Source organism: Pelodiscus sinensis, chromosome 14 (assembly GCF_049634645.1).
Source record: "Pelodiscus sinensis isolate JC-2024 chromosome 14, ASM4963464v1, whole genome shotgun sequence".
Classification (NCBI taxonomy): Eukaryota; Metazoa; Chordata; order Testudines; family Trionychidae; genus Pelodiscus; species Pelodiscus sinensis.
In genome coordinates, this window is record NC_134724.1 from 24,252,436 (window position 1) to 24,277,720 (window position 25,285).

General features: G+C 43.2%; 2 protein-coding genes across 4 annotated transcripts in view; one reads left to right on the forward strand and one right to left on the reverse strand.

Annotated features, from left to right (window-relative positions):
• The window catches only part of DMXL2 (Dmx like 2), a 147,345-nt gene extending 145,510 nt beyond the window's left edge, over nt 1-1,835 (forward strand). For both annotated transcript variants that reach the window (XM_075897231.1, XM_075897232.1), the window contains exon 44: nt 348-1,835. In XM_075897231.1, coding sequence (XP_075753346.1) covers nt 348-557 — 210 coding nt within the window. In that variant the 3' untranslated portion in view covers nt 558-1,835. The remainder of the gene's footprint in view (nt 1-347) is intronic.
• GLDN (gliomedin) overlaps nt 704-25,285 on the reverse strand; it is a 45,075-nt gene continuing 20,493 nt past the window's right edge. For both annotated transcript variants that reach the window (XM_075897234.1, XM_075897233.1), the window contains exons 7-10: nt 13,327-13,410; nt 13,108-13,233; nt 11,449-11,599; nt 704-5,563 (exon numbers count right to left, since the gene is read on the reverse strand). In XM_075897234.1, the coding sequence (XP_075753349.1) occupies nt 5,104-5,563; nt 11,449-11,599; nt 13,108-13,233; nt 13,327-13,410 (821 nt within the window). In that variant the 3' untranslated portion in view covers nt 704-5,103. The remainder of the gene's footprint in view (nt 5,564-11,448; nt 11,600-13,107; nt 13,234-13,326; nt 13,411-25,285) is intronic.

Below are 25,285 nucleotides of genomic sequence, written 5' to 3' on the forward strand. Positions count from 1 at the left end.
TGGGATAAGTCAGGAGTGGGGGCAGGATCTGCAAGTAACAGAGAAGGCCAAGATGAAATGGAGGGAAGTTTTGCTCCACTACATGAATTCATGGCTGGTATACGGTTGCTTAAGAAACTGTAGCCAGCTGTCATACATTAAAGCACCCCCCACGCTGCTCTAATTTATGCCAGTACAAGAGTATCTTGAGAATCCTGGAGCTGCAAAACTCCCTCTCTGACCATCCATATTTGCTTTCTCTTCTGTGCTGAGTGGTTTTTGAGGCAGGAAAAGTTTAGGTCCAGATTCTCAATAGAACAGGCACTTTTTAACCTCATTCTGTCTTGTCTGTCATTCTCTTACTCTAGGTCTGGAGACTGACAGGCTACGATATAATTCATTCATTTAAAAATGAACATGCCAAACAGTCCATATTCAGAAATATTGGTGCTGGAGTCACACAGATTGAAATTGTGCAAGACAATCGCATCTTTTCCTGTGGAGCAGATGGCACACTGAAAATGAGAGTTCTCCCTAATGCTTTCAACATCCCCAAAGGCATTTTTGATGTTCTGTAGATTTATGCTGTTTAGTCCTGTTTTCTATACAGTTCCGTTAAATAGCTACAATGCAGTAATATGCATTAGTGGAAGGAACTATCTGTTGTACATTGCTTTCAGAGCAATTACTGCACTATTAAATATTACATCAAACAGAAAAAAGATTGAATTTTAAAACAGGTTTATTGAGCACTGGATATGTGGATGGGGGGATAGAAATGCATGCAATGCATTGTTAAAACAAAGAATAAAACCCAGTAAAGCCCTAGGGAGGCTAGTATTCAGTGACCTACAGCAAGCCTCCTTTGGTAAGGATATTACACAGATTATAATAGTAGCCACAGACATATACAAGCACTGTGGCTCTAAATAAAGTCAATAAGCAGTTTGTAATGTGATTCAGGTTTTATTTTTCTTCCAGTTTTTGCCACTAATTGAAGCATGTCTACAAATTCTCATTTAAAAAACAGCCTATTGTCATAAAGGGCATTCAGTGTATGTAAGATTTAATAGGCCAGGAAAGTGTAATAGATGCAAAAGTTGTGGAACAATGTGCAATGAAGAATGTACTGTGAGACACATGTATCGTTTTATGCTGATATTTTTACCAGGTAGTATTAATACCCAGTTGATACTGTACATTGCACACGAACACATTTTTAAGTGCAGTGTTTTCTTAATTTGCACACTACTTTTTCTTTGGCTGTGTTTTATATTTTGGAGATCTGCCTTTACATTAGGAATGTAATGTGAGCATTAAATGTTTGTAGTGAAGAAAAATGTTTTTATTTAGCTTTTAGTTTTGAAACTCTTATGTATGTCCAGAGAAAATAAATACTTCCTTAAATGAAGCTATATAAGAAAATACCAATGTAACTTACAATGCCACATTTCAGATGAATGTCAGGCTTTATGTGGCCAGCTAATAAATAGTTGATAAAACTGGTAATTTAAGTTATTACCACAGCATATTGTATAAACTATGCAGTGTTCAATATTGTTTGCTTGTAATATATTAGCCACTGTTGTCATATTTAGATGTATTTTTCTGCATAAACAAAAAACATGTTGTTAAGATATTGGAACAGATGTCTGTGTATTTAAATGTTAACTAGTTGTCTTCTTCAATGAAAATTTTGGTGTCTGTGCTGGAATGTAAAATATAATGGGATAAAATGCACCTTTCTCCAAAGGGGATTTTAATTGCAGGTAGTGATTTATGGATATGAAAAAAGGAAGTGTCATTTTTTTAGTTTGACCTTTGTAAGTTAAATAAATTCCTTTTCTCTCATGGAACAGTGTAGTTCCTGTGCAGTCCTTCGTCTTGCACTGAAACAGACTAGTTGTATCTTCAGTATCATGATTAGATCTGTAGTCGCCACTGGGGCTAAAGATATAATGTTTCTCTCTTGCGGCTCCCAAAGGGTACAAGATTAACAGAACTGAAGTTGACTTTCTGTAGCACACGCAGCTGCACTACAAACACTTCTTACACCATCCTGTCACTGTGGTGAATTGAGAATTCATTCTCCTTTCTGCTTCTTCAGTCCTTGGACTCATTGGCAAGCTGCCCACAATGGTGTTAATTTGATGGAAACAGTAATTGGTCTGACACCACCTATTTCATTTAACATGCATCAGCTCAGAAAGGCTTCCCTTATCATCCTGTGTTAAATTTGCCTTAAAGGTGAAAGGTTTCCCAATCCTTCTGCTATTTCTCCTACTCAGTGTGTCAGTTAGTTTTTTGATTAAAGTAGAAATAATAAATACTCAGTTCTGAAATGTGAATTTTAAAAGCAGCATTTTATGTAGTCAAAGTGAGTAAAACAAAAAAGTTCTAAATTATTTCTAGTTTAATATCCTGAAGTTAAATGAAGATTTAGAATATGTGGTTCTTTTTTATATATTGAATTTGCAACCTAAGGAGGAAGCTACTTAGAAAAAGGAATTAAAATATGTTGCAGCAAATGATATCTAATGTTTCAAGTATTTGTTACTGGCAGTTGTTCTTGCTTCACCTAATACTGCATATTTTGAAAAACTGTAACAACTGAACTTAGGTTAATTATGTATGTGGGAACTTTTTCCACACAGAACACTATCAGATGACATCAAAAAATCTGACTTCAACTTATAATCAAGGGAAAAATCAAACTTCAGGCAGAAATGAAATGGTACACTTACTTTGTTTTTGTTTTCACTGTCTACGTTTCAGTAATTACGCTCATAGCAAATCCACTAAGCCACCTTTCTTTTAAATAACATGTAATTTTGGTGGGAGGGGAGGGAGAGATATTACATGTAAGATTCCCCCCACTGTTTGAATAATTATTTTTTTCTCTGATTATGTGAAGATAAACTTTCTGCTAAAACCCATATAGGCAAAGGAACTTTCAGTTCAAATTTATTAACATACATATAGTATTCTTCATTCAGAAAGATTAAAATATGCTTTAAACTATAAAGATCTCTTCCTCCCATCATTTGGAAGTCAGTCTGATTCAATTAAGGAGGAAACATTGTGGCAGTAATGCTGATAGACTAGATTAGAAACAGGAAGCGTGTCCTTATATGGAATTGAAATCGCCAGCAATTTATTGGGTATACCCAGTTAAAAAAATCTGCTTTATTTGTGAGTAGAAATGCTCATTACACTGCCTACTTTTATTTATTTATATGCTTAGTTTTGTTTACGTAGTCACAATTCAGTTCTTAAGAGATAAGTACAGGAGCACACAGAGAAAACAAGCATTCTAGCTGCAGTGCTCTTCACTCTAGCTCACCCTTACGTTGGAAGTTCTGGGAGGGGGCAGGGTCTAACAGTCAGCGATCCCTGGTCTCCTCAGACTCTTCAAGCGGCTTTTAACAGCTTGAGATGGCAAAAATGGCCAAAGAACCAGAGTATTGCCCTCCTGTCCTTTTATAAACATCCACTGTCCTCTGTCATGTGACCATCTGATCACTCAACTCATGAGTACAGACCTCTACCAGGTGATTCCCCTCATAAACTCTCTCTTTTGGGTAGAAGTCAGCCTTTTGGCTAGGGGCCTCCTATTGACTAAAGGACTATCAAGATTTCAACTCTACATTGTTAGCCCTGTGCTACTTACTACCCCTTTGGAAAACAGGGTGGTAAAAGGACATCACAGAAGGCAACCAATCCTCACATTCAAAATGGCTCTGCAGGCTGTTAAAGATACATGCAGATATTCATGATTTCAACAGAATTAATTTGTTGTCCACAGAAAATTTCTCTAAATCGTCACAGAAAGCTGTTGCTCATAAATACTATGCCTTTTTCTCATGTAACACAGTTACATGGGGTAGATGGCACATCACTATTTCGTGATAACCCTAAAAGTATGAGTGACACCAAGAACATAAACCATTCAACAGCGTTCCTTTGCAGAGTGTTTAATTTGAAAGGTTGGTGCTGATTCTTTTTAGTATGTGAGAGTTGAGATGGGGAGGGGCAAATGGCTAGTGAAGGTCACTTAGGCTGTGCAGGTGGCTGCATTGATGGGGGAGGTTTCCATCCTCAGAGATGACCCTGTTTACCAGTTGTAGCCTGTGATGCTATTCAGGCCAAACTATGAGTTTACCATAGTATAAGTCTGATAATCCTATCCAATGTGCTTTTCTTTTTTTAAATGAGATATGCAGCTGCCTGGTACAGCAATTCCTGGGAACTGTGGTTTGTTTTTATCAGCTTTCAAGATATGAAAGGGTCTGAAGTTAATTAAATTCTTTCACACAGTGCTGCAGAACATACACAAATTGAAATTGCTTGCCTTAAGCACATATGATTCACTTCAGGTTTTACACCCATTACAAGTGGGTTTTAAATGCTACCATTCCTCACATCACTGATGCCATCATTTGCATCACTTCTCTGTTTGCTTTTTGGTTAGTTAGCCATATTTGTCAATTTTCAGGTTTCTTACTATTTTTTCTTTTTTTCCCCTATTTTGACTTATAAATATGAGCTGAATTTTTAATAAAATATTTCTTTGTTCTTTAGGGTATTTACTTTAGTAGAAAAATCACTGTCCCTGATCATTTTAATCACTGTACGTCAATTCTTTAAAATATCACAACTGAACAAAATTCAGAGTTGATGCAGGGTATTAAATGGAAATGTTACCAAGAAGCTTATTTATACACATTGTTTAGACATTTACACTAAACTATAATCACTGACTGGAAGATAATTGCAGACAGTAACTACTAATTAAGAGTCAAAACAGACCCTATTGAACATGGTATTGTAAAATAATCAGTATATGGACGATATAATTATGGCCTCCATGGAATGGATAAAACCAAAAATAAGTTTGAATACACAGCATTTTCTTGATAAAGTCAAGAATTGCCTATATAAGTATATTTAAATGACACAAAGGAGTCTGGTCTCCCCTTTATGCACACACAAATAACCACTAACCTTGAACAGGAGATGTGGATATACTGGAGGGATGAGAGAGCCCCAAATGGATAGGATATCACTTTAAATAACCTACTTAATTCAATATGGCCAGCAAGATACCTTATTTTAAAATAGCATTCAGCTATCAAAGTGTACAGGGTATTGCATTAAATAGCCATTCTCCCATGTATACAAGTCTCTATCTCTTAGACTATATGAAAGCATAGCAAGAACAGACTGTGCCGATCTTAACTCAAAGCTTGCATCAATTTGCTTCTCTCTCAACAAATCAAAAGCAAATGTTACCCTCATATCCTTAGTATCAGTAACATAAAGCACACCACATGTTATGAATGCATTGCCAGCTTTGGATTTGGGGTATGTAGTGTTTATATGGTGAATGACTGAAAATGTCTCTTCATCAATATGTGCTACAATGATATTTTCATCAATACTGGAAGCATAGATAATCCAAAGACCCTTTTCATCCACTGCTACATTGAAGTATGTCTTGGAGTTAGAAAAGAGGTAGTGGCGACTATCGTGTAAGGCATTTTCAATTGTCAGTGTTCTGAATGATGCCGTCTCAAGCTCAAATCTGAAAGGAAATAAGATAAATATATCTGATTCTGCTTTTCATAGTTAGACACATAATTTGGTAAATTCTTAGTAGTGAAGATGTCTCTCAGGAAGAATTGTATTTCCTTTACATTTTTTTTTTTAAAACAGGACAAAATCTCTGCTCAGAGGATTTAGGATTTCCTGGCAAAAATAATTGTGTGCTCATGTCACTCTGCTTGTGCTTACTGGTGGAAATGCATTCTCTCCAGTTTTCAATAAATACCACAATAGTCCCATCGAAACAGTCTATAAAATCCTTCAGCTGTTCTCCTGAGAGAGATGTCTGGGGAGAGCATTATAACAGACCAGGCCCCCAACACTCCCACCTCCGTACTTTAGATTAGTGTTGTGTAAGCTGTCGCCCCCAATTCTGGTTTGGTTGCTCACCTCTTCTGGAGGAGGCGAATATGGTGATCTAAGTGAGGTCAACTAGACTATAGTGAGACATGAAAGGGGCTTTTGAAAAGCCAAATAGGCTTTTAAAGACCATTGAAATCTGGCCCCAGATATCCAAGGAATGAGTCTCTGTCTAGGTGTTATACCATTTCATCATCATAGTAACTGAGCAGCTTACACACAGTCAGAGAAACTCCTTCAGGCTCTGGGGCTAGATCCAAAAAAGGGATTTTGTTACCTGAGATTGAAATTTAGCTCCACAAAACCCTTGTTCAGCTGCCATCTAATGCTATAGTTACCTAAAATCCCCAAGCATCTGCCTTTCCATGAGTGATCTTACCCAAAGCCAACAACGTTCTGATCCTGCCAAGCACCTTGGTGCCTAAGCCTCAGCAGGATTCACAAAATATGAATTCCCTTACCATGGGAACCAATTCAGGAAGTGTTTCTAGCAGCTGCCTAAAAGAATACCTACCAGATTGCAGGAGGAGGTCTGCAACGGCCCAGTGGTAAGAGCAGTCAGCCAGCTTGCAGGAGACCTGGTTTCATATGTCCACTCTGCCAGATTCAGAGCCGTGATCTGAGCCCAAATCTCCTATCTCCCAAGTGAATGCCCTCACCCCCCGTGCTACTCAGTCCTCTATTGAAGATTTAAGTATTTCATTTAAAATGGAACAGCCTCAACACAAAAGACTGACACCTCCTCCCCCACATGCACGCACCAAATACCCTAAAACCTGCTGCTTAGTGGGGCACTTGGGAGACCACTGATGTGTTTGGGAAGCAGCACAACCAGTGCCTCCTTTAGTAAGAGAGGACTGACCTGAGTTAGATTCATGACCGTGAATCCCATGTTCAGGGAGGTGTTGCCCTCCAACCCAGAGAGAGAGGCACCTAACTCCCTCTGATGGGCGAAGCTAAAGCCAGACTCTTCCCCTTGGCATTTCCTACTGACTTCCTAGGCAGCTCCTTTCTCATCAGGCTGGCATCTATAAACGTGATTCTTGGGTGCCTAACTCTCCCCATGCCTCCTACAGGGAGACTGGGTGCCTCATTTAAGGCCCAAGATTCCACAAATTAGCAAGGTGCCTGAAATGAGGGCATTGCAATGCTGAGCCTTAGTGAATCGAGCCCAATTTCTCCTTCTCTAGCCTCTTGGTGGAGGAAAATTTAATGGTAGTAGTGAGAGCACGGTCATTGAAGGAAAGCTTGGTGGAGGGTCGGGTGAGATTGGAAGCCATGCTAATGTGCTCTAGGGACAAGTTCCAGGCTCGTGGAGCACCTCCTAAGAGAGCAGGTGTAAAGAAAACAGCCAGAAAGTCAAACACACACACAATCATGGCAGGTTTCACAATATTTAGTCTATGAACTCTTCCCTGATCATTAAGTGGAAATCAGTCAGGCGGTTTGCAGAAAGAACAAAATGATGGTTCCATTTTCCAAGCTTGCTGCAAGTAACACTGGGCGATGCAGCAAACAGAAGAGAAGAGGAAATTTTGCGCAGAAATCTGGCTGTCTGTGGAGGAGGACCGTGCGCATGATGATGTCACCAAGCAAGGCAGGCTGAGTTCATCTAATCATAGAGCTCCACCACAAGGTTAATTCATCACAAATGTGTAAAAGCCATTCACATATCAAATAAAAAATCTTCTTGCCAACATTCTGACCTCACATTGGCCTTCATCGAGGCAGATGGAATGGCTTGTCTGAACTATAAAATGGTTTTATTCCTTGAAACTCCTAGATGATAGAAGAATAATCTGAGAACAACAGTGCTCAGCAAGCTACTTAATGCAAGTTTCTCTGCTAGTTTCAAGCGGGTCATCAATTACGACTCAAGTTTATTTTAGTTGGTATTTAACCACTGAATGATGCACTGTTTTGGGGCGTATAGAGCATACTTTATTCTTTGGCTTAATAAATTTACATAACAGGAGCATGTTTGATGAGCTGGCTGTTACCTAACAACGCCACCCAGCATGTCTCCCAAGACACAGGCAGTAAGCACATGCAACACCTGCAGGTAAGGTGGCTTAGGGTGCCGCTGCTATTGAGGTGGGCCAGTCTCGCGACCTCATTGCTGTTTGGCAGGAGCAGCTGCTTTAGGCAGTGGTCAGGGCCAGCTACCTGGGGTCCGCTCCAACAGGGAGCAGGTTTAAAACAAACAAAAGGAAGTTTTTCATCACTCAGCCCACAGTCAACCTCTGGAACTCCTTGCCAGAGGATGCAGTGAAGGCTAGAACTTTAACAGGGTTCAAAAAAGAGCTAGATAGATTCATGGAGGTTAGGTCCATCAATGGCTATTAGCCAGGATGGGTAGGACTGGTGTCCCTAGCCTCTGTTTCTCTGGAGGTGGGTGACAGGGGAGGGAATCATGTGAGGTTTACGTGTTGTGATCCCGCCCTCTGGGGCATCTGGTATTGGCCACTGTCGGCAGACAGGATACTGGGCTAGATGGACCTTTGGTCTGACCCAGTGTAGCTGTTCTTATGTTCTTACAAGGAACTGCCCAAGCAGCTGGTCCCAAGGCCACTCCAGCAGCAGCAAGTGTGGCTGGCCCCAGGACCGTCAGTGCAGTGGCTGGCCCAGGGCCTCCTCTTCCCCTCCGTGGTTCAGATTGGCCTGAGGTCAGCCACAGTGATCGCTATAGAAGTCACAGAGATCCTGGAAAGTCATGGAATCTGTGACTGCCATGACAGACTTGCAGCTGTGTCCATTAGTACAACAAAGGCAGCTTAGCCCTACAACTCGCCTTACTGTCAACAAACTATTGGAAGAGGCAAGGGTATTTCCGGGGGAGAGGGGATGGAATGGGAGCTGGCAGCACAGATTAGAAAATGGTATCGACTGCAGGCCAAGCCTCAGAAAAGCAGAACTGGCCAAATGATTCCCCTTGTGCCTGCAAGCCGGGGACAGAGACACATGGACTTTAAAATCAGAAAGGACCATCATGATCATTCAGCTTGCTCTGCACATTGCAGGCCACAGGAGCTCACCCGCCCAGCATGTCGCTCTGCAGTGACGGTGCAGCAATGGCTCCGGAGCATCAACTTGCACTACCCACAGGAGAGCCCCACAGAGCAACAGCTTCATGGCAGGAGAGGGCGTCACCAATGCTGAGCCAGCCAACATCAACTTACTCTTCTCCTCTGTGGAAACTGCCTTACCACTGGGGGAGGGGAGGAGGAGACAGGCCTCTAAAGGGATAGCTCTAGGAAAGCACAGCTCTTGCCAGAATAGTGTGTGTACAGAGGGCTACGGGAAATACAAAGCGTGTGAAAGGAGCCAGCTTCTACTGATATAAGATACATGTGTTCTGAGGGCCGAGCCACTACCCTTTCCTACCTGCCCACCACCCACACAGCATGATGAAGGAAAACATGGACTCAGTCCTGGGAGTGATCTATTCTACAGTTACCCAATATGGCCAGTAGAGTGCCTTAACTCCCCACTTCCACCAGCTGTTTTGGGTATGGTACAGAGCTCTGTTTCACTCGTGTAAGAGTACGAAGATCAAGTGGAAGATCTATTCTTGAATGAAGGCCATGAGATAAAGGGGCAAAGCATTCTTCTTAGAGGGGAGCTGCCCCTGGAAAAGGCTGCCAGAGGAGATCAGACAAATGGAGAGTCTGAGAACTTTTGGAAATGCTGCAAAACCTTGTGTGATAAAGTTTTTCCAACCAAGCAACATTCATAACATCTACCAGCCAGCTCCCACTACACTTAAAATGAGTATAACTCCCCCAAGACCTTTATGTAACCGAAAAGGGAGAAGCCCTAGAGACTCTATGAAGTCCACTAAAGTCTTTGCCAATCTATTCTGCATGGAAGTAGAATTTCTCTCTGAGTTATTAATAACTGAAAAGTGGGGTTGAGACTAGAAAGGCCTGCTCTTAGCAATAGGTCCTCTATCATATCACATTATCACAATAAGTCAAGTTGGTTCAGCTAGCAAAGTCTAAGCCTGTTTAAGATGCAAGGAATTGGAAGTGTCTTGGGCAGAACAATGTATGATCCCCGCAACCAGCTCACAGTCTTTTCTCACTGCACCCTTGTGGGTGCCAGAGAGGCACACCCGCCTGTGGAGAAACTTCCAAATACAATAGTGTTCTTGGCTCAGACATCAGAGACTCATATGGAAACTGGAAAGCAGCTGGAATCTTTAACTCGTCCTTGAAGTGCATTTGCTTGGCTCTTCCCACAAGGCTGAGTTTTGGTTTTGATTAGCACTGTCTGCCTGACTAAACGCTAGCGAGACACAGGTATGGCGGCACGAGCTGCTCCCGGTTCAGACCCAGCAGAGGCGGGATGGAAGAGCCATAGGAACATTCTACTTATGGGCAATCTTATTGTGAAGTCAGCACTCTACAAGGCTGCCTGGGGGCTTACCATGTTGCCTTGGGATCACTGGATGCCCTTGTATTGCTATGTGGACGTGCATGCACATCACGAGTTAGAGACCACTGCTAGCCACACTAGGCTGGCTACACATGACTTTGGGCCGGAGCAACTACACAGCAACACATACATGCCGGCTCAGCAAGAAGGCCTGGCCTGCCAAGGTGCTCCTGTGCCAAAGGCAAGTTCCACTGTGTCCTACCTTTCATAATCACATGATATGATTGACATGACCCAGGGTGGCACTTGAAACAACAGACAATAGACACGGTGGGCTGAACTTTCTCTGGCATCTGAGTGGGAAGACAAGGCTCTAAGCCACCCTTCCACCTCCCCCAGTCCAGGGGCTGAACCAGTCCCAAGCATAAGGGATGCTCTAATTAGCACTGCTGGAAAAGTCTTCTAGGGACCATTCCACTGGCAAGGAGCACACAGCTTGGATACTTGTTGCACCACTGAAGCAGCAGAGCGTTCACCTGGGATGAAGATCTAGCTAGCTCAAAACAGTTAATGTTTGTAAAGGCTGATTCATTTCCTTGCTTTCTCGTGTGCTGTTTCTGTGCCCTGATCTCACCCCTGGATGCCCTTTTGGCGGGATTCTGTCCAGGGCAGTGGTCCAAATGCAGGATCAGGGCCTACATTTGTCAGAACACCACACATTATAGGATGTGAGCCTGCTGACAACTGCTTCTCCCGCCACACATCATAGGCTCCTCCTCTGCCATTGGTGGCCAATGGGGACCATTTCTAGTAGCAGCTACCGGAGAAAAAGTTATATCCATTACGTTAGAGGAGACTGTCTTGACTGAAGGTTCAGAGAGGTAGCCGAGTTAGTCTGTAACTGGGAAAACTATCCATTCTCCTACCCTTCCTACCCACCCTCTTCTTCTATCTCCAATCCCAAAAGACACCACAGAACATGCAGACAGTGTATTTTGTGTTGAGGGTTTTCCCACCAAAGTTCATCTTTGCCCTTTTCATCTCTATTCATGTTCCCTGCTCTCATTACTTCTTGTGCCTTCCACCCAGGGGAATGCAAAGCTGCCATCCAGCTGACCTTTGACTTACTTCACAATGACGCTGGCTCCTCCTTTTTGATAGTATAGACAGTTGTTATATATCACATGGCCACAGCCATAGAAGATCCCTGTGAGGTTAATGATCCTGTAGCTGTCATTCAGCAATGCGTTTGCATTCTCATATTCTTTTATGAAGTTTCCTTAGGGGAGGGGAAAACATGAAAGAAAACCAGTCAGTTAGTTGACTGAACTATCTCACATCTCTACCCTCATCCAGATATAATTCTATTGGAATCAAGCTCCTGCCAACTATATCCACATTTTTGAACATTTTCAGAGTGCCGTAACACAAAAATAAAGAGAGAAAAAGCTTCATCAAAGACCAAGTTTTTTGTGTTTGTTATTCAATATTTATATTGTGGTAGCATCTAAATTCTCCAGTGGGCACTAGGACACAGAGGCTTTGTCTACACTGCCGGCTTTTGCCAGCAGAGAGTATGCAAATGAAGTGCTGATTAGCATTTTGTTGTGCTTCATTTGCATAATCCATTCAAGGGGTTTTTGCGGAAAAACAAGCAGTGTGGACAATTCCTTTTTGCGCAAAACCTCCCTTTTTGTGCAAGATCCTTATCCCTCTCCAGGAGAGGCAAAGGATCTTGTGCAAAAAGGGGTTTTTGCACAAAAAGGAAATGTCCACGCTGCTTGTTTTTGTGCAAAAACCCCTTGCACAAAAACAGCTCAAATAGATTATGCAAATGAAGTGCAACAACATGGTAATCAGGGCTTCATTTGCATACGCTGCCAGCAGAAGCCAGCTGTGTAGACATAGCGAGACTGCCTAGAATCCAGCCCATTTCCATGGTTTTCCTGCTCACTCGTGCACTGTCCTTCTCCCCCCCCCCCCCATTTTTTTAAATCCTTAAACTTCTGAAGTGCAATTTAAGAAATGGAAGCCACGGGGAAATGGTAGGATTGATGTAAAAATGAACTGACATAGGACACAGTAAAATTAGGCTTGGCTGAAAACTTTGCCTTGAAATTGTTTTGACAAAAAAATTGGATTTTTCAAACAAAGGAAATTTTTGGCAAAAAGTATCTGCTTTCCACAGAATTTTTGCATTTATTTGTGAAAAAAAAATTTGGTTTAAAACCCAAAAGTTTTTCAGCTGAAAATAGTTGGCTTTCAGTTTTCCACTGAAAAGTAGAAATTTTCCACAGATGCCCTTCCTTCCACATTTTCCACGCAGCATTAGTTAACACTTTCTCTGGGGTTCCACAAGGCATCCGTAGATATATTAGGAAAGCAAAGATTTCAAATAATTGTGACTGAGACCCTGGAAAAAAGGAGGCCTCTCTCCACTTATGAGTCAAGTTTGTTGCTATTCTTCCAGAGCTCTCCTGTTGGCATAGACGGGGGTTACATGACATTGTGAGTCAAAGCAGAAAAGTCACAAAAGACTTTTTTGATGCTGTGGCACATTTAAGGAGCAGAGAACTTTTAAAAGGTTATAATAATAAATTATTATGCAGACAACATAGACCAGGAAAATGATGCTACTTGGGTTTAAAAATAACCTCTGCCAGGCTGACCAGACAACAAGCATGAAAAATCCATACAGAGGGCAGAAAGAGGCAATAGGCACATACATAAAAGACAAAGGAAGGAAAGAAGGAAGGAGCAACCTATTCACAATTAAATTCATGGTACCTGAAAAATGCATTGTAAGCCAAATTCTTTCATCGCTTCTATTTGTAGGTTCCCTCATCCACGTCCCAAATGTTTGCTGTATCTTACCCATCTCCGTGGGACTTCCTATTGATTTAATGATGCATTCTGATGGCAAAGAGAAAAACAAATTTGCATCATCCCTGACCTCAGCAAGTAAACAGTAGAATTTAATGATGTGACATATTTAGAATAAATTACCAGCTTTTTTTGGATGGTAGCCGTTGGTTTTCTCATCAGCTTTTCCTACCAGCGTATCATCATTTGGTATGGCACATGTCTCACCTAAAATTGGGGAACAGAAAACCAACCTTTTGCATATGTTTGACAGATCTAGGGCACATCATCAGTTGGGATAAACTGCTCCACTGAAGTGCATGGACCATGACAATTTATACCAGCTGAGGCTCTGCCCATGTTTCTCATTTTTCAAGCAACGAGTAGTCCTGTGGCACCTTAGAGACTAACAGAAATCTATATAGTATTATGAGCTTTTGTGGGCACAACTCACTTTTTCTTCAAATGAGAAGCTCTGACTCAAGATCTTCTCATCTGATGAAGTGGATTTTCCCCACGAAAGAATTGTATTCGACTCTAAGGTGCCACAGGACTTCTCGTTTTTAAAGTTACAGACTAACCTGAGTACTCCTCTGAGACTTTTATTTTTCAAGATTTCTTATAAGCAAAAAAAAAAAAAAGTTTGAACTATGCAATACAGGTCACTCAGTTTCACAGTGATCCAACATTAACATACGCATTTATCACAAGTTAAGGCTGTGCCAAAATCCAGAATGGCATTTTATGAAGTTGGCTCTAAAAATAATTTTGGGGATGATAGCACTAGCATATGCTGTGTGGCTTCCATGTTTATCACATTTTAAAACAATAATTTTTGCTTTCTTTAAGCTAAAAATGTAGGTTAACCAAATTAAAAAACCTTTTGCACTTGACAAATAAATTCTTACATTTAAAAATACACATAAGTGGCTAATAATGTGTCCAATAAGGTAGAGATAGTGGCCAGACATGGGAATATTTGGCCTGCCTGCTACTTCTATATAAAAAGCACTTCTGTTCACACACACTGCTACAGATCTCTATCTGCTCCAATATGGCGTATCGTCCACCCTTAGATATATGTGTGCGAAGCTGCAATCAGAGCCTTATGCTTCCTCAGTTCTCCGACTTGATGCAGCAACACTTTATATGCACTCTCTCCATCTAACAAATGAGAAAGTCTTCCTCAGCTTTTGTAGAAGCCAGGAGTCTGAGGGCTTGCGTGCACTGTACTTTAGTCCACAAAGAGGGGTGTAAATTTTAGTCCATGCTAACATATGATGCGCTAACTGGCCCATGTGAACCCTCCCAGTGCACAATAAAATTCACTAGTGCACAGTAACATAACAGGACTTCACTAATGCACACCAGAGAGCTTTTTGTGGCTGCCATCATGGTCTATATGGGCCAAGAATTGCACTAGTGCAGACTAAAATTTACCCCTGTCTGGGGCAATTTCTGTTCTTGCTGACTCTAGGCTGGTGTCATGACAAGCAGCATGATCTGGTGGACTGAATGCAGAACTGAAGCTAGGAATCCACAAGTAATAATCCCGTTTCTGACACTGGCTCACTCGATGGCCTTGTCTAAACTAATCAAGAGTAAGGCTAGAGATAATGAGGTCAATTCAGTCAGGGAGGATGAGGCCCACTTCTAGTAGCTGATGTGGAGGTGTGAAAACTGCTTTTGTAGTTGGCTAGCCATTCACAGTCTTTGTTTAATCCTAAAACGATGGTATCAAATTTGCAGAAGAACTGTTGCTCAGTTACTAAAATAAGACTTGAGATTTACATTACACACTTCACTTCTCTACAGAAGAAAAAGGACTGTAAGCTGTGTAAACTCCTACCTGCCACACGGGGATACAATAGTGGTACCCTTAACTCGCCCAGCAATATCATCAATCTATCCAACTACACACTCAGCCCGGCAGAAGAGTCTGTCCTATCTTGGGGACTCTCTTTTTGCTCCACCACCTCCACAAACATGATACAGTTCTGCGGTGATCTGGAAGTCTACTTTCGCCGTCTCCAACTCAAGGAATACTTTCAACACAACACTCAACAGCGCACTGACACACAGATACCCTCCCACCAACAGCACAAGAAGAACTTTGCATAGACTTCTCCTGAGGGTCAAAATGACAGTCTGGACCTATACATAGAATGCTTCCGCCAACGTGCACAGGCAGAAATAGTAGAAAAACAGCATCGCTTGCCCCATAACCTCAGCCGTGCAGAACGCAATGCCATCCACAGCCTCAGAAACAACTCTGACATTATAATCATTAACAGCTGATAAAAGAGGTGCTGTTGTCATCATGAACAGGTCTGACTACCAAAAGAGGCTGCCAGACAACTCTCCAATACCATATTCTACAGGCCACTTTCCTCAGATCCCACTGAGAAATACACTAAGACACTGCACCATCTGCTCAAGAGACTCTCTACAAAAGCACAAGAACAAATCTACACAAACACACCCTTAAAGCCCCGACCGGGATTATTCTATCTACTACCGAAGATACACAAACCTGGAAATTCTGGACGCCCCATCATCTCGGGCATTGGCATTCTCACTGCAGGACTGTTTGGATATGTTGACTCTCTACTCAGACCCTTCGCCACCAGCACTCCCAGCTATCTCTGAGACACCACTGATTTCTTGAGAAAATTACAATGTATTGGTGATCTTCCAGAAAACATCATCCTAGCCACCATGGCTGTAGAGGCTCTCTACACCAACAGCCCACACATAGATGGAATACAAGCTGTCAGGAACAGTATCCCTGATGATGTCACTGCACAACTGGTGGCTGAGCTCTGTGACTTTATTCTTACACACAACTATTTCAGATTTGGTGACAATATATACCTCCAAACCAGTGGCACCGCTATGGTCAACCACATGGCCCCACAATATGCCAACATTTTTATGGCTGACCTGGAACAACGCTACCTCAGCTCTCGTCCACTAGCGCCCCTTCTCTACTTACTCTACATTGATGACATCTTCATCATCTGGACCCATGGGAAGGAGTCTCTGGAAGAATTCCACCACAATTTCAACAATTTCCACCCCACCATAAACCTCAGCCTGGACCTGTCTACACAAGAGAACCACTTCCTGGACACTACGGTGCAAATAAATTATGGTCACATAAATACCACCCTATATTGAAAACCTACGGACAGCTATGCCTACCTTCATGCCTCCAGCTTCCATCTGGTCTACAGCCAAGCACTAAGGTACTACTGCATTTGCTCCAACCTCTCAGACAGAGACAAACACCTACAAGATCTTCACCAAGCATTCTTGAAACTACAATACCCACCCGGGGAAGTGAGGAAACAGATTAACAGAGCCAGACGTGTACCCAGAAGCCTCCTACTACAAGACAAGCCCAACAAAGAAACCAACAGAACACCACCAGCCATCACCTACAGTCTTCGCTAAAACCTCTCCAACGCATTATCAGTGATCTACAACCCATCCTGGACAATAATCCCTCACTTTCACAGGCCTTGGGAGGCAGGCCAGTCCTCACCCACAGACAACCCACCAACCTGAAGCAAATTCTCACCAGCAACTATACACCGCACCATAGTAACTCTAACTCAGGAATTCCTGCAACAAACCTCGGTGCCAGCTCTGCCCACATATTTACACCAGCAACACCATCACAGGACCTAACCAGATCAGCCACACCATCACGGGTTCATTTACCTGCACATCTACCAATGTAATATACGCCATCATGTGCCAGCAATGCCCCCCTACTATATACATTGGCCAAACTGGACAGTCCCTACGTAAAAGAATAAACAGACACAAATCAGATATCAGGAATGGTAATATACAAAAACCTGTAGAAGAACACTTCAATCTCCCTGGACACACAGTAGCAGATTTAAAGGTAGCCAACCTGCAATGAAAAAACTTGAAGAACAAACTTCAAAGAGAAACTGCTGAGCTGCAGTTCATCTGCAAATTTGATACCATCAGTTTAGGATTAAACAAAGACTGTGAATGGCTAGCCAACTACAAAAGCAGTTTCTCCTCTCTTGGTTTTTACACCTCCACATCAGCTGCTAGAAGTGGGCCTCATCCTCCCTGACTGTATTGACCTTGTTATCTCCAGCCTTACAATTGATTGGTACTCTTTCCTTATTCCTGTATATTTATACCTGCCTCTGGAATTTCCACCATATGCATCTGATGAAGTGGATCTTTGCCTACGAAAGCTTATGCTCCAATAAATCTGTTAGTCTATAAGGTGCCACAGGACTCCTCATCACTTTTGCAGATTCAGACTAACATGGCTACGCCTCTGATAGTTGTCTAAACTAGTTAGGCTCCTGTACTAAAAGCCACAGCTGCCTTTCCAGGAGTAATGTATGACCCATGTATGATTCACTTACAGAAAACCTCTTCAAGAACAGTTCTTAGCTCTGTTTTTGCTGTAGCGTGGCAAAAGGTAAAACAAACTCATTGCAATGTCATTCTCCCAACCCAGACTGTCCTGGGGATCTGTTTTATCCACCTATTTATCCTGTCTCATATGCCAGTTGCAAGCTCTTTGGGGACAGGGATTCCTTTTTTTGTTAATTGCCCACACAGAACCCGGCACAACGGGGCCTTGATCCAGGATCCTAGGTATGAAATATTAAATGACATCAAAACAACTACTGACCTGGCCGAACTGCCACAGAAAGGGCAGTGTGATGCTCAGGGAGGAAGGATTAGATTAACTAACCCATTTCTTCTGCAGCCCTGCTTTTACTTTCCTCGGATACAAACTGAGCAAATGAAATCATACCGTGCCCCATCTGTTTTACAAAAGGCTTACGGATTCTGGTTTAGGGCACTAAGGTCAGAGCTGTCCTCAATTCACGGGCATCCCATCTCAAAAAAAGAGCAGATCCGCTTGTAACTGGCAAGAGGCAGAAATGAATCCGGAAGCTCTGGAGCTTAACGTAGGCGCCTCTACAGCTTGAGCTATAGTCAGCTGGCTGTTGCTGTAAGTGGTCTACGTGACACTACATGAGACAGTAAACCATACCCACTGGGTGTGTAGGTTACACACTGGCATCCCATCTCAAAAAAAGACCCCGCTACACAAACCAGGTGTGGCTTTTGAAAATCAGTGTCCACAGCCAGACACTAGTACTCCTTATACAACCCCTTTCATTCCATGATGTCAAAGTACTGTGCCCAAAAGGATAACTAGAGTTACCTTCATTATACAAAGACAGAGGTTAAATGACTTCCTCAAGATCATACAGCAAGTCAGTGGGAAAGTGAGAATAGAATATCTTTGTCTCCTATTCGACCATATAAATTATGGCAGCACAACATCTCAACCACCTCTGTGGCCTGAATAGTCTAAAAAGGTTTTAATATCTCAACACATTTGTCTTTGCGGAACCCTTCACAAGAAGAAGAATGCCTCGTTTTGAATAATATTGTATCTTATAATGCTAGTCAATGAGATCCAGCTACAGAGGATTTGATATTTTGACATTTTCACAGCAAAAGCTCCCCAGAGCCAAGAAATTATAACCCCACAATGGACTTCCCAGACTCATTCTAATTAACATAGTTAACTGTACTAGCAGCTCCCCTAGACGGTGGTTTATCTGTGATTGTAAAAGTCAAGGACCAGGTCAGTGTTCCTGATGAAGCTGAGTGCAATATTTGGGTTTAAGAATATTTGTAATATTCTCCCATGAACTTTTTGCTGAAAGAAACCAAAAACAGCTAAGACTTAAAAGATATTTTCACTTTGAGATAACTCACAGCCTGAGAACCTGCCATTTGGAATGTTCATTACTTACCTTGTACAAAAAAAGATTAGCGCTCTGTATATTCCCACCATAAAATATTCGGAGGTTAGCAGAGTTTATATGCTACTGAAACTACTATTTTGGAGGGCAAGGGGCAGTTGTGTGTTTGGTGGTGGGGGGGGGGGGCAGGTTAAACAGGTCATGACAGCAACTCTATTAATACAAAACATTCTCAGAGATATATTCCCTTGCTAGTTATTGTCTTCTTTCTGAGGAAATCGTCTCCTTTATTAACTGTTTCAAAATATTAGCTAGCTAAATTCTTTTTAGTAGCTGTATTAGCATCTAAAACCATCATCTTAATTTCAAGTTGTCTTTTTCTGTTTCCTTTTTGGGAAAATAAATGTAACAAGCGAGTTTAGTTAGGTAATCTATTAAGTTAGCACATATATATGTTTACTAGACAGATGTACTGGAAGGCTAAAACCATCGTAGTTTCAAGGTAAGACACCTGTGGACCACCAGTGATAGTACGAAGTGTTTTGCAAAACTGATCAAAACTATCAGTGTTTTATTAGAAACACTGTGTGGCTGTTTTCTGAATAGCAATGTTGTATTCACATCATGCTAACAAAAACAAGATAAAGAATCTGTGATCATGGTGTCAAGAGTTAGTAAAGTAAAGCCTTCATTGTATGTAAAATGCACAGTAAACCTATGGAACTCACTACCACGAGATATTAGAGACAGCAAGAGCTGTTAAGGATTAGGGAAAGAATGGGCAGATTAAAAATATAGAGAATGACATTAGCTAGAATAAAAATGTTTACTATCTCACTGTAACCCTGATGTTTCAGGACATAAACTAACCATTAATTGCTGGGGTTAGAAATAAACTCCCTTTGTAGGCAGGACATTGACAAACTGTACACTGGGAGGGTATTATACCTTCTTCTGAAGGACCTTGGGATTGGGCATCCATTTGGTGACAGGATAGCAGACTAAACAGACCATTATTTGGAACTGTTCATTCCTATGTTTCTATATTTCAAGCAGAAGTCAAACATTGGGTAAACTGTCCATTTGATTATTACATAACCCTCGCACCCCACTTATGTGTATAGTCCACCCGTTGTCTCTTGTCAGATTTGAAGCTATTAGAGGCATGGACTGTCTTTGCCACTACAGCACCTTGCACAGTGGGGCCTTGCTCCTTGATCGGTACTGCCAGCACATGGATAATAGAGTAAAGAAGAGAATGAAACATCCTGGCTGTGTCTACACTGGGCCACTTATTCTGGAAAATCAGCCGCTTTTCCGGAATAAGCTGCGAGCCATCTACACTGGCCCTTGAATTTCCGGAAAAGCAACGACGCTCTACTGTACAAAATCAGCCGCTATTCCGGAAAAACTATTCTGCTCCCGCTCGGGCATAAGTCCTTATTCCGGAACACTGTTCTGGAAAAGGGCCAGTGTAGACAGCCCAGTAGTCTTTTCCGGAAAAAAGCCCCGATCGCGAAAATGGCGATCGGGGCTCTTTACCGGAAAAGCGCGTCTACATTGGCCACAGACGCTTTTCCGGGAAAAGGGCTTTTCCGGAAAAGCAGCCTGCCAATGTAGACGCTCCTTTTCCGGAAAAACTGAAAACGGAATAGTATTCCGTTTTAATCATTTCCAGAAATTCATGCCAGTGTAGACACAGCCCCTCTGTTTAGTACTAATTCCAAACTACTTGCAGTGGCAGCTCACAATTAGAACTGCCTTTTCACCCTAGCAAATGCTGCAGAAGCACAGTGAGAAAACACTACAATATATACATCCAAGGCACATCCTAGCCTTGGTTCACCAGAGGTCCTTTAATGCTGACATTGTTAATGGCTGTTAATATCCACTTCCCCAGTTATCTTCCTTTTGCTAGATAAAATATAAGCTAGACACAGCAGGCAAAGGAAGGTAAAGTGCTCCAGCAGCTGAAATGGCACAAGATGAAACTGAGAGCATTACTCCCAATAACAACTATCTGCCCTGAATACTGAAAAAGCACCATTTTCCCACTGCAGCCCTAAAAACTAGAGTGTCAAATCCAGCATTAATGGTGAGGTCTAATGAGAACTACATCTGCTTCGATGCTAAAGACAGCATCAAGTATTTGTCACGTTCACCTCGGGGCTAACCTACAGAACCACAAAAGAAAGCTTCCTTTAATAAACACCCTCTCAGAATATTTCCATTAGTTGTTACTAAATTCACCTTCTTCTGCATCTTCACATAGCAATTACAGCATTGATTTTCTGATGGAGTTTGCATTGGACTGACCTCACAGGGATGTCTGCTCAGAAAAATTCTGCACAGATCCACTAGGAAGATTTAAATTGTCTGTCACTGTATGCCTAAAATATCCACTGGCTTTGGTGGATGTATTGTAGGGAAAACAGGACAGCAGTGTAGGATTTGTTATGAGAATTCAAAAGGAAAAGTTTGCTTGCTTTCCCAAAAGTGACTAAAGGTTGAACCTCTCTAGTCTGGGACTGTCTGGTCCAACAATATCCAGCATGATGTTAGTTAGCCGGCTGTCCAATTACTATGGGTGTGGCCAAGTTTCCCGCATACCCATAAAGTTTGTTTATAGCCACCAGTGCTGACTCTCAGTGTTCTGTGCTGCTATTTAGCTCTAATTTACTCCAAATGTCTTCTAAGAGCCCAGTAAGCAGTGGCAGTGATGGTAATGCTGCTAGACAATATTGACCTCCCGTGATCTGGCAAATTCTCTGGTTCGAGACCGGTCAGTTCCCAAGCCTGCTGGCCAAGAAAAGTTCAACCTGTTATCAAGACAAATGGGATGGTTTTGCAGCATCTCCTCACTACTTTCCTTATCCTGCTGTTAGTCTCAGCTGAGATCTTTTAGAATTATTACAGCACATTGTCTTGGTTCAAGCGCCCATCTGCTTGAGTCTCCTATGCCACCACCAGCAATTCTATCAGTGCCGGTTCTCAAAACCTGGTTCATTCTCTTGAAAATGTGAAAATGACTAGAATTGGGCCCTTAAAATTTCATCTTCTGCTATCTCTTCCTCCCCCAGGAGTGTCCTATGATGATCCTGAGAATTTAAAAAATGAGTTATTTCAACTGGGACACGTAAAACACCCTCATTTTCACAAGCCTTGTGCTTAGGATTTTCTGAACAATATGCTTATTTCCATGTCTCTAGTTGGGCACCCAAAAATTGAAATATCTAAAATCAAGAGTTACTTTTGTAAAAATGTTGGCCCCTCAAAAAAAAAAAAAACCACTCAGTACTTAGCCAACATTTTCAATGGCTCAGGCACTTGATAAATACATAAAAGAGAAGTAGCAAAAGTTAATACCCAATAAAACATCTAATTCTGTTAATTAAAAACCATCCCCTTCCTAAATATATAAAAAAAAACCACCTCAAATATATTCAGAAAGCCAGTTTAAAAATCAAGCACAGAAAAATGCCAAGAACAAAAGGAAGCATTTAATTTAGACAGGCAGTAATAGATATTAATATATTCTTTCATAACATGTTGACGCCAACGCTTCCTTCCCACAAAAGTGCTTAGCTGAAAAGAATACTAAAAACTCTTATTCCTATATCAAACTCCAGTGGGGTAGCAAGATGCTCAAAACACTATAACTCTTTTTTTTTTTTTTATGAAATATTCTCACTGTGTAGGGAGCAAGCTGCTTACAGCTAATCTTCTGGTGGAGAAGAGGATAAATAGAAGAATTTAAATAAATTTTAATAAATAGTGACAGGACACTGCTCCCACATAGACGAGTAACTTTTCCAGACAGTTAAAAATACTTCTGCTATGAGGCATAATTTTAATCTATTTTTGATTGAAAAAAGAGTTATCCTATAAAACACTAGAAGACTTACCCGGCATTGCTCGGGTCCTTAAGGGCAGGGGGTGGGAAAGTGCAGGAGTCAGGATTGGGGGGGTGAGGAGGGGCTCAGGGAATGGGGTGGGGCATGCAGGAGTCAGGACAGAAGATTGGGGGTGGTGGTTCAGTGGAAGGGACTCAAGTCAGAGGGGTGGCCTCCAGTTTTCCCACCAGGACAGCCTGTCTGCCGGATTCTGCCCTGGGAAGAAGCTTGATAGCGGGGACCATGCGGCCTGCCTAGCAGCTGCTCCCCAGGATGGCCAGGGCAGTAGGGGGCATGCTGGGTGGCCAGCAACTGCTGCCCAGGATGCTGGGGGCCACAAAGCCCACCCATCAGTTTCTCAATAAGGCGGCCCATGGTCATGCAGCCTGGCCAGCTGCTGCTCCCCAGGGCCAGGGTGCTTGCTGCCCCCTTGTGGTCATTCAGGGATATAACTGTTCCCCTCTCCCCCCAGTTGCTGCCCCCCATAGTCATTTGTGAGTATAACTGTTGCTGCTGACACACCACTAGTGTGACAGCCATTAGTTCGAATTAACTTTGATAGGCGCTACACATTCAAACCGCTAGTTCAAACTTAATTCGAACTAGGTAAACCTCATTCCACGAGGACTAAGCCTAGTTCGAATTAAGTAGTTCGAATTAAGGGCTGTGTAGCCACTTAATTCGAACTAGTGGGAGGCTAGCCCTCCCCAGCTTTCCCTGGTGGCCACTCTGGCCAACACCAGGGAAACTCTACTGCCCCCCTCCCAGCCCCGGAGCCCTTAAAGGGGCACGGTCTGGCTACGGTTCCCATGCCAGGTGCAAGCCTGCCAGCACCCAGCCAGCAGACCCTGCACCTGGCACAGCACAAACCAGCTACCCGCTGCCACCCAGCCCTCCGCCTCTTCCTGGGACCAGGCTGGCGGCTCTTGGGAGCCTGTCCGGGACCGCAAGAGGCGGGCACCCGCCTGGTCTAGTGTGGACATCGTGGACCTCGTCCACGACCTCCGCACTAGGCACAGGAAAGTGGCCGTCTAGGGCAGGAGAGCTGCCAGCCTGGCCACCCAGGAGCAGGTTTGCATGAAAATCAGGGTGGTCCAGTGAGACCCCCGACCCTGAGCCCTGAGCTTAGAATGGCCGTATTGGGTCAGACCAAAGGTCCATCTAGCCCAGTAGCCTGTCTGCCGACAGTGGCCAACACTAGGGACCCTGGATGGCAGGGGCAGATGACAGTTTTGCGGGGCCCCGGGCAGCGTAATTCCACGGGGTCCCCCCTTTGCCACGGCGCATGCGCAGTGATGCCGTGCACATGCGCAGCGGCGCCACGGCACATGCACGGGGTTTTTGAAGCACGGGGCCCGGGGCGGCCGTCTCGTTCGCCCTGCCCTATATCCGCCCCTGATGGAGGGGATGGACCGAAACAATGACCAAGCCATTTGTCTCGTGCCATCCATCTCTAGCCTGCCACAAACAGAGGCCAGGGACACCATTTCTACCCCCTGGCTAATACCACTCCATGGACCCAACCTCCATCACTTTATCTAACTTCTCTTTAAACTCTGTGGGTATGTCTACACTACCCCGCTAGTTCGAACTAGGAGGGTAATGTAGGCATACCGCACTTGCAAATGAAGCCCGGGATTTGAATTTCCCGGTCTTCATTTGCATAAGCCGGGCGCGCCATTTTTAAATCCCGGCTGGTTCGAACCCCGTGCCGCGCGGCTACACGCGACACGAACTAGGTAGTTCGAACTAGGCTTCCTAGTTCGAACTACCGTTACTCCTCATTCCACGGTAGGTCCCACCACCTCAACCTCTGGGGCGAGAAAAGCTGCTCCGGGTGCCCCTGGTCTGCTGGAGATGGTCCCCAGCAGACCAGGGACACCTGGAGCAAAGCCGGGGAGGCGGAGGGGTCCCTTGCCTCTGAGGCTTTTGCGCCCCCCCCCCCCCAGCAGACCAGGCTTTTGTTGTGGACCCTGGGGTAGAGCAGCTGGGGTGTTGCCGGGTTGGTCTTGAAGGGACCTACCTGGCAGCCCAGCTGTTCTGTCCCAGGCTCGAGATTCAGCCACTGTTGAAACTGATCAGTGGCTGATTCCAGGAAGCTGGGGGCAGTGCAATTCCTGTAGTCAGTGCTTCCTGTAGTCAGCCCCTGGTCAGTTTCAGCAGCAGCGGCTGAATCTGGAGCCAGTTCCGAATTACATACAAATTCAACTTAAGAACAAACCTATAGTCCCTATCTTGTACGTTACCCGGGGACTGCCTGTACTAATCTGATGCCCTGCCGGCACTGCTTCCAGCCATCCTTAACCTCAGTTCAGGGTCCACTCAATGTGGACATGCTAGTTCGAATTAGCAAAATGCTAATTCGAAATAGTTTTTAGGTCTAGATGCACTAATTCGAATTAGCTTAGTTCGAATTAACTAATT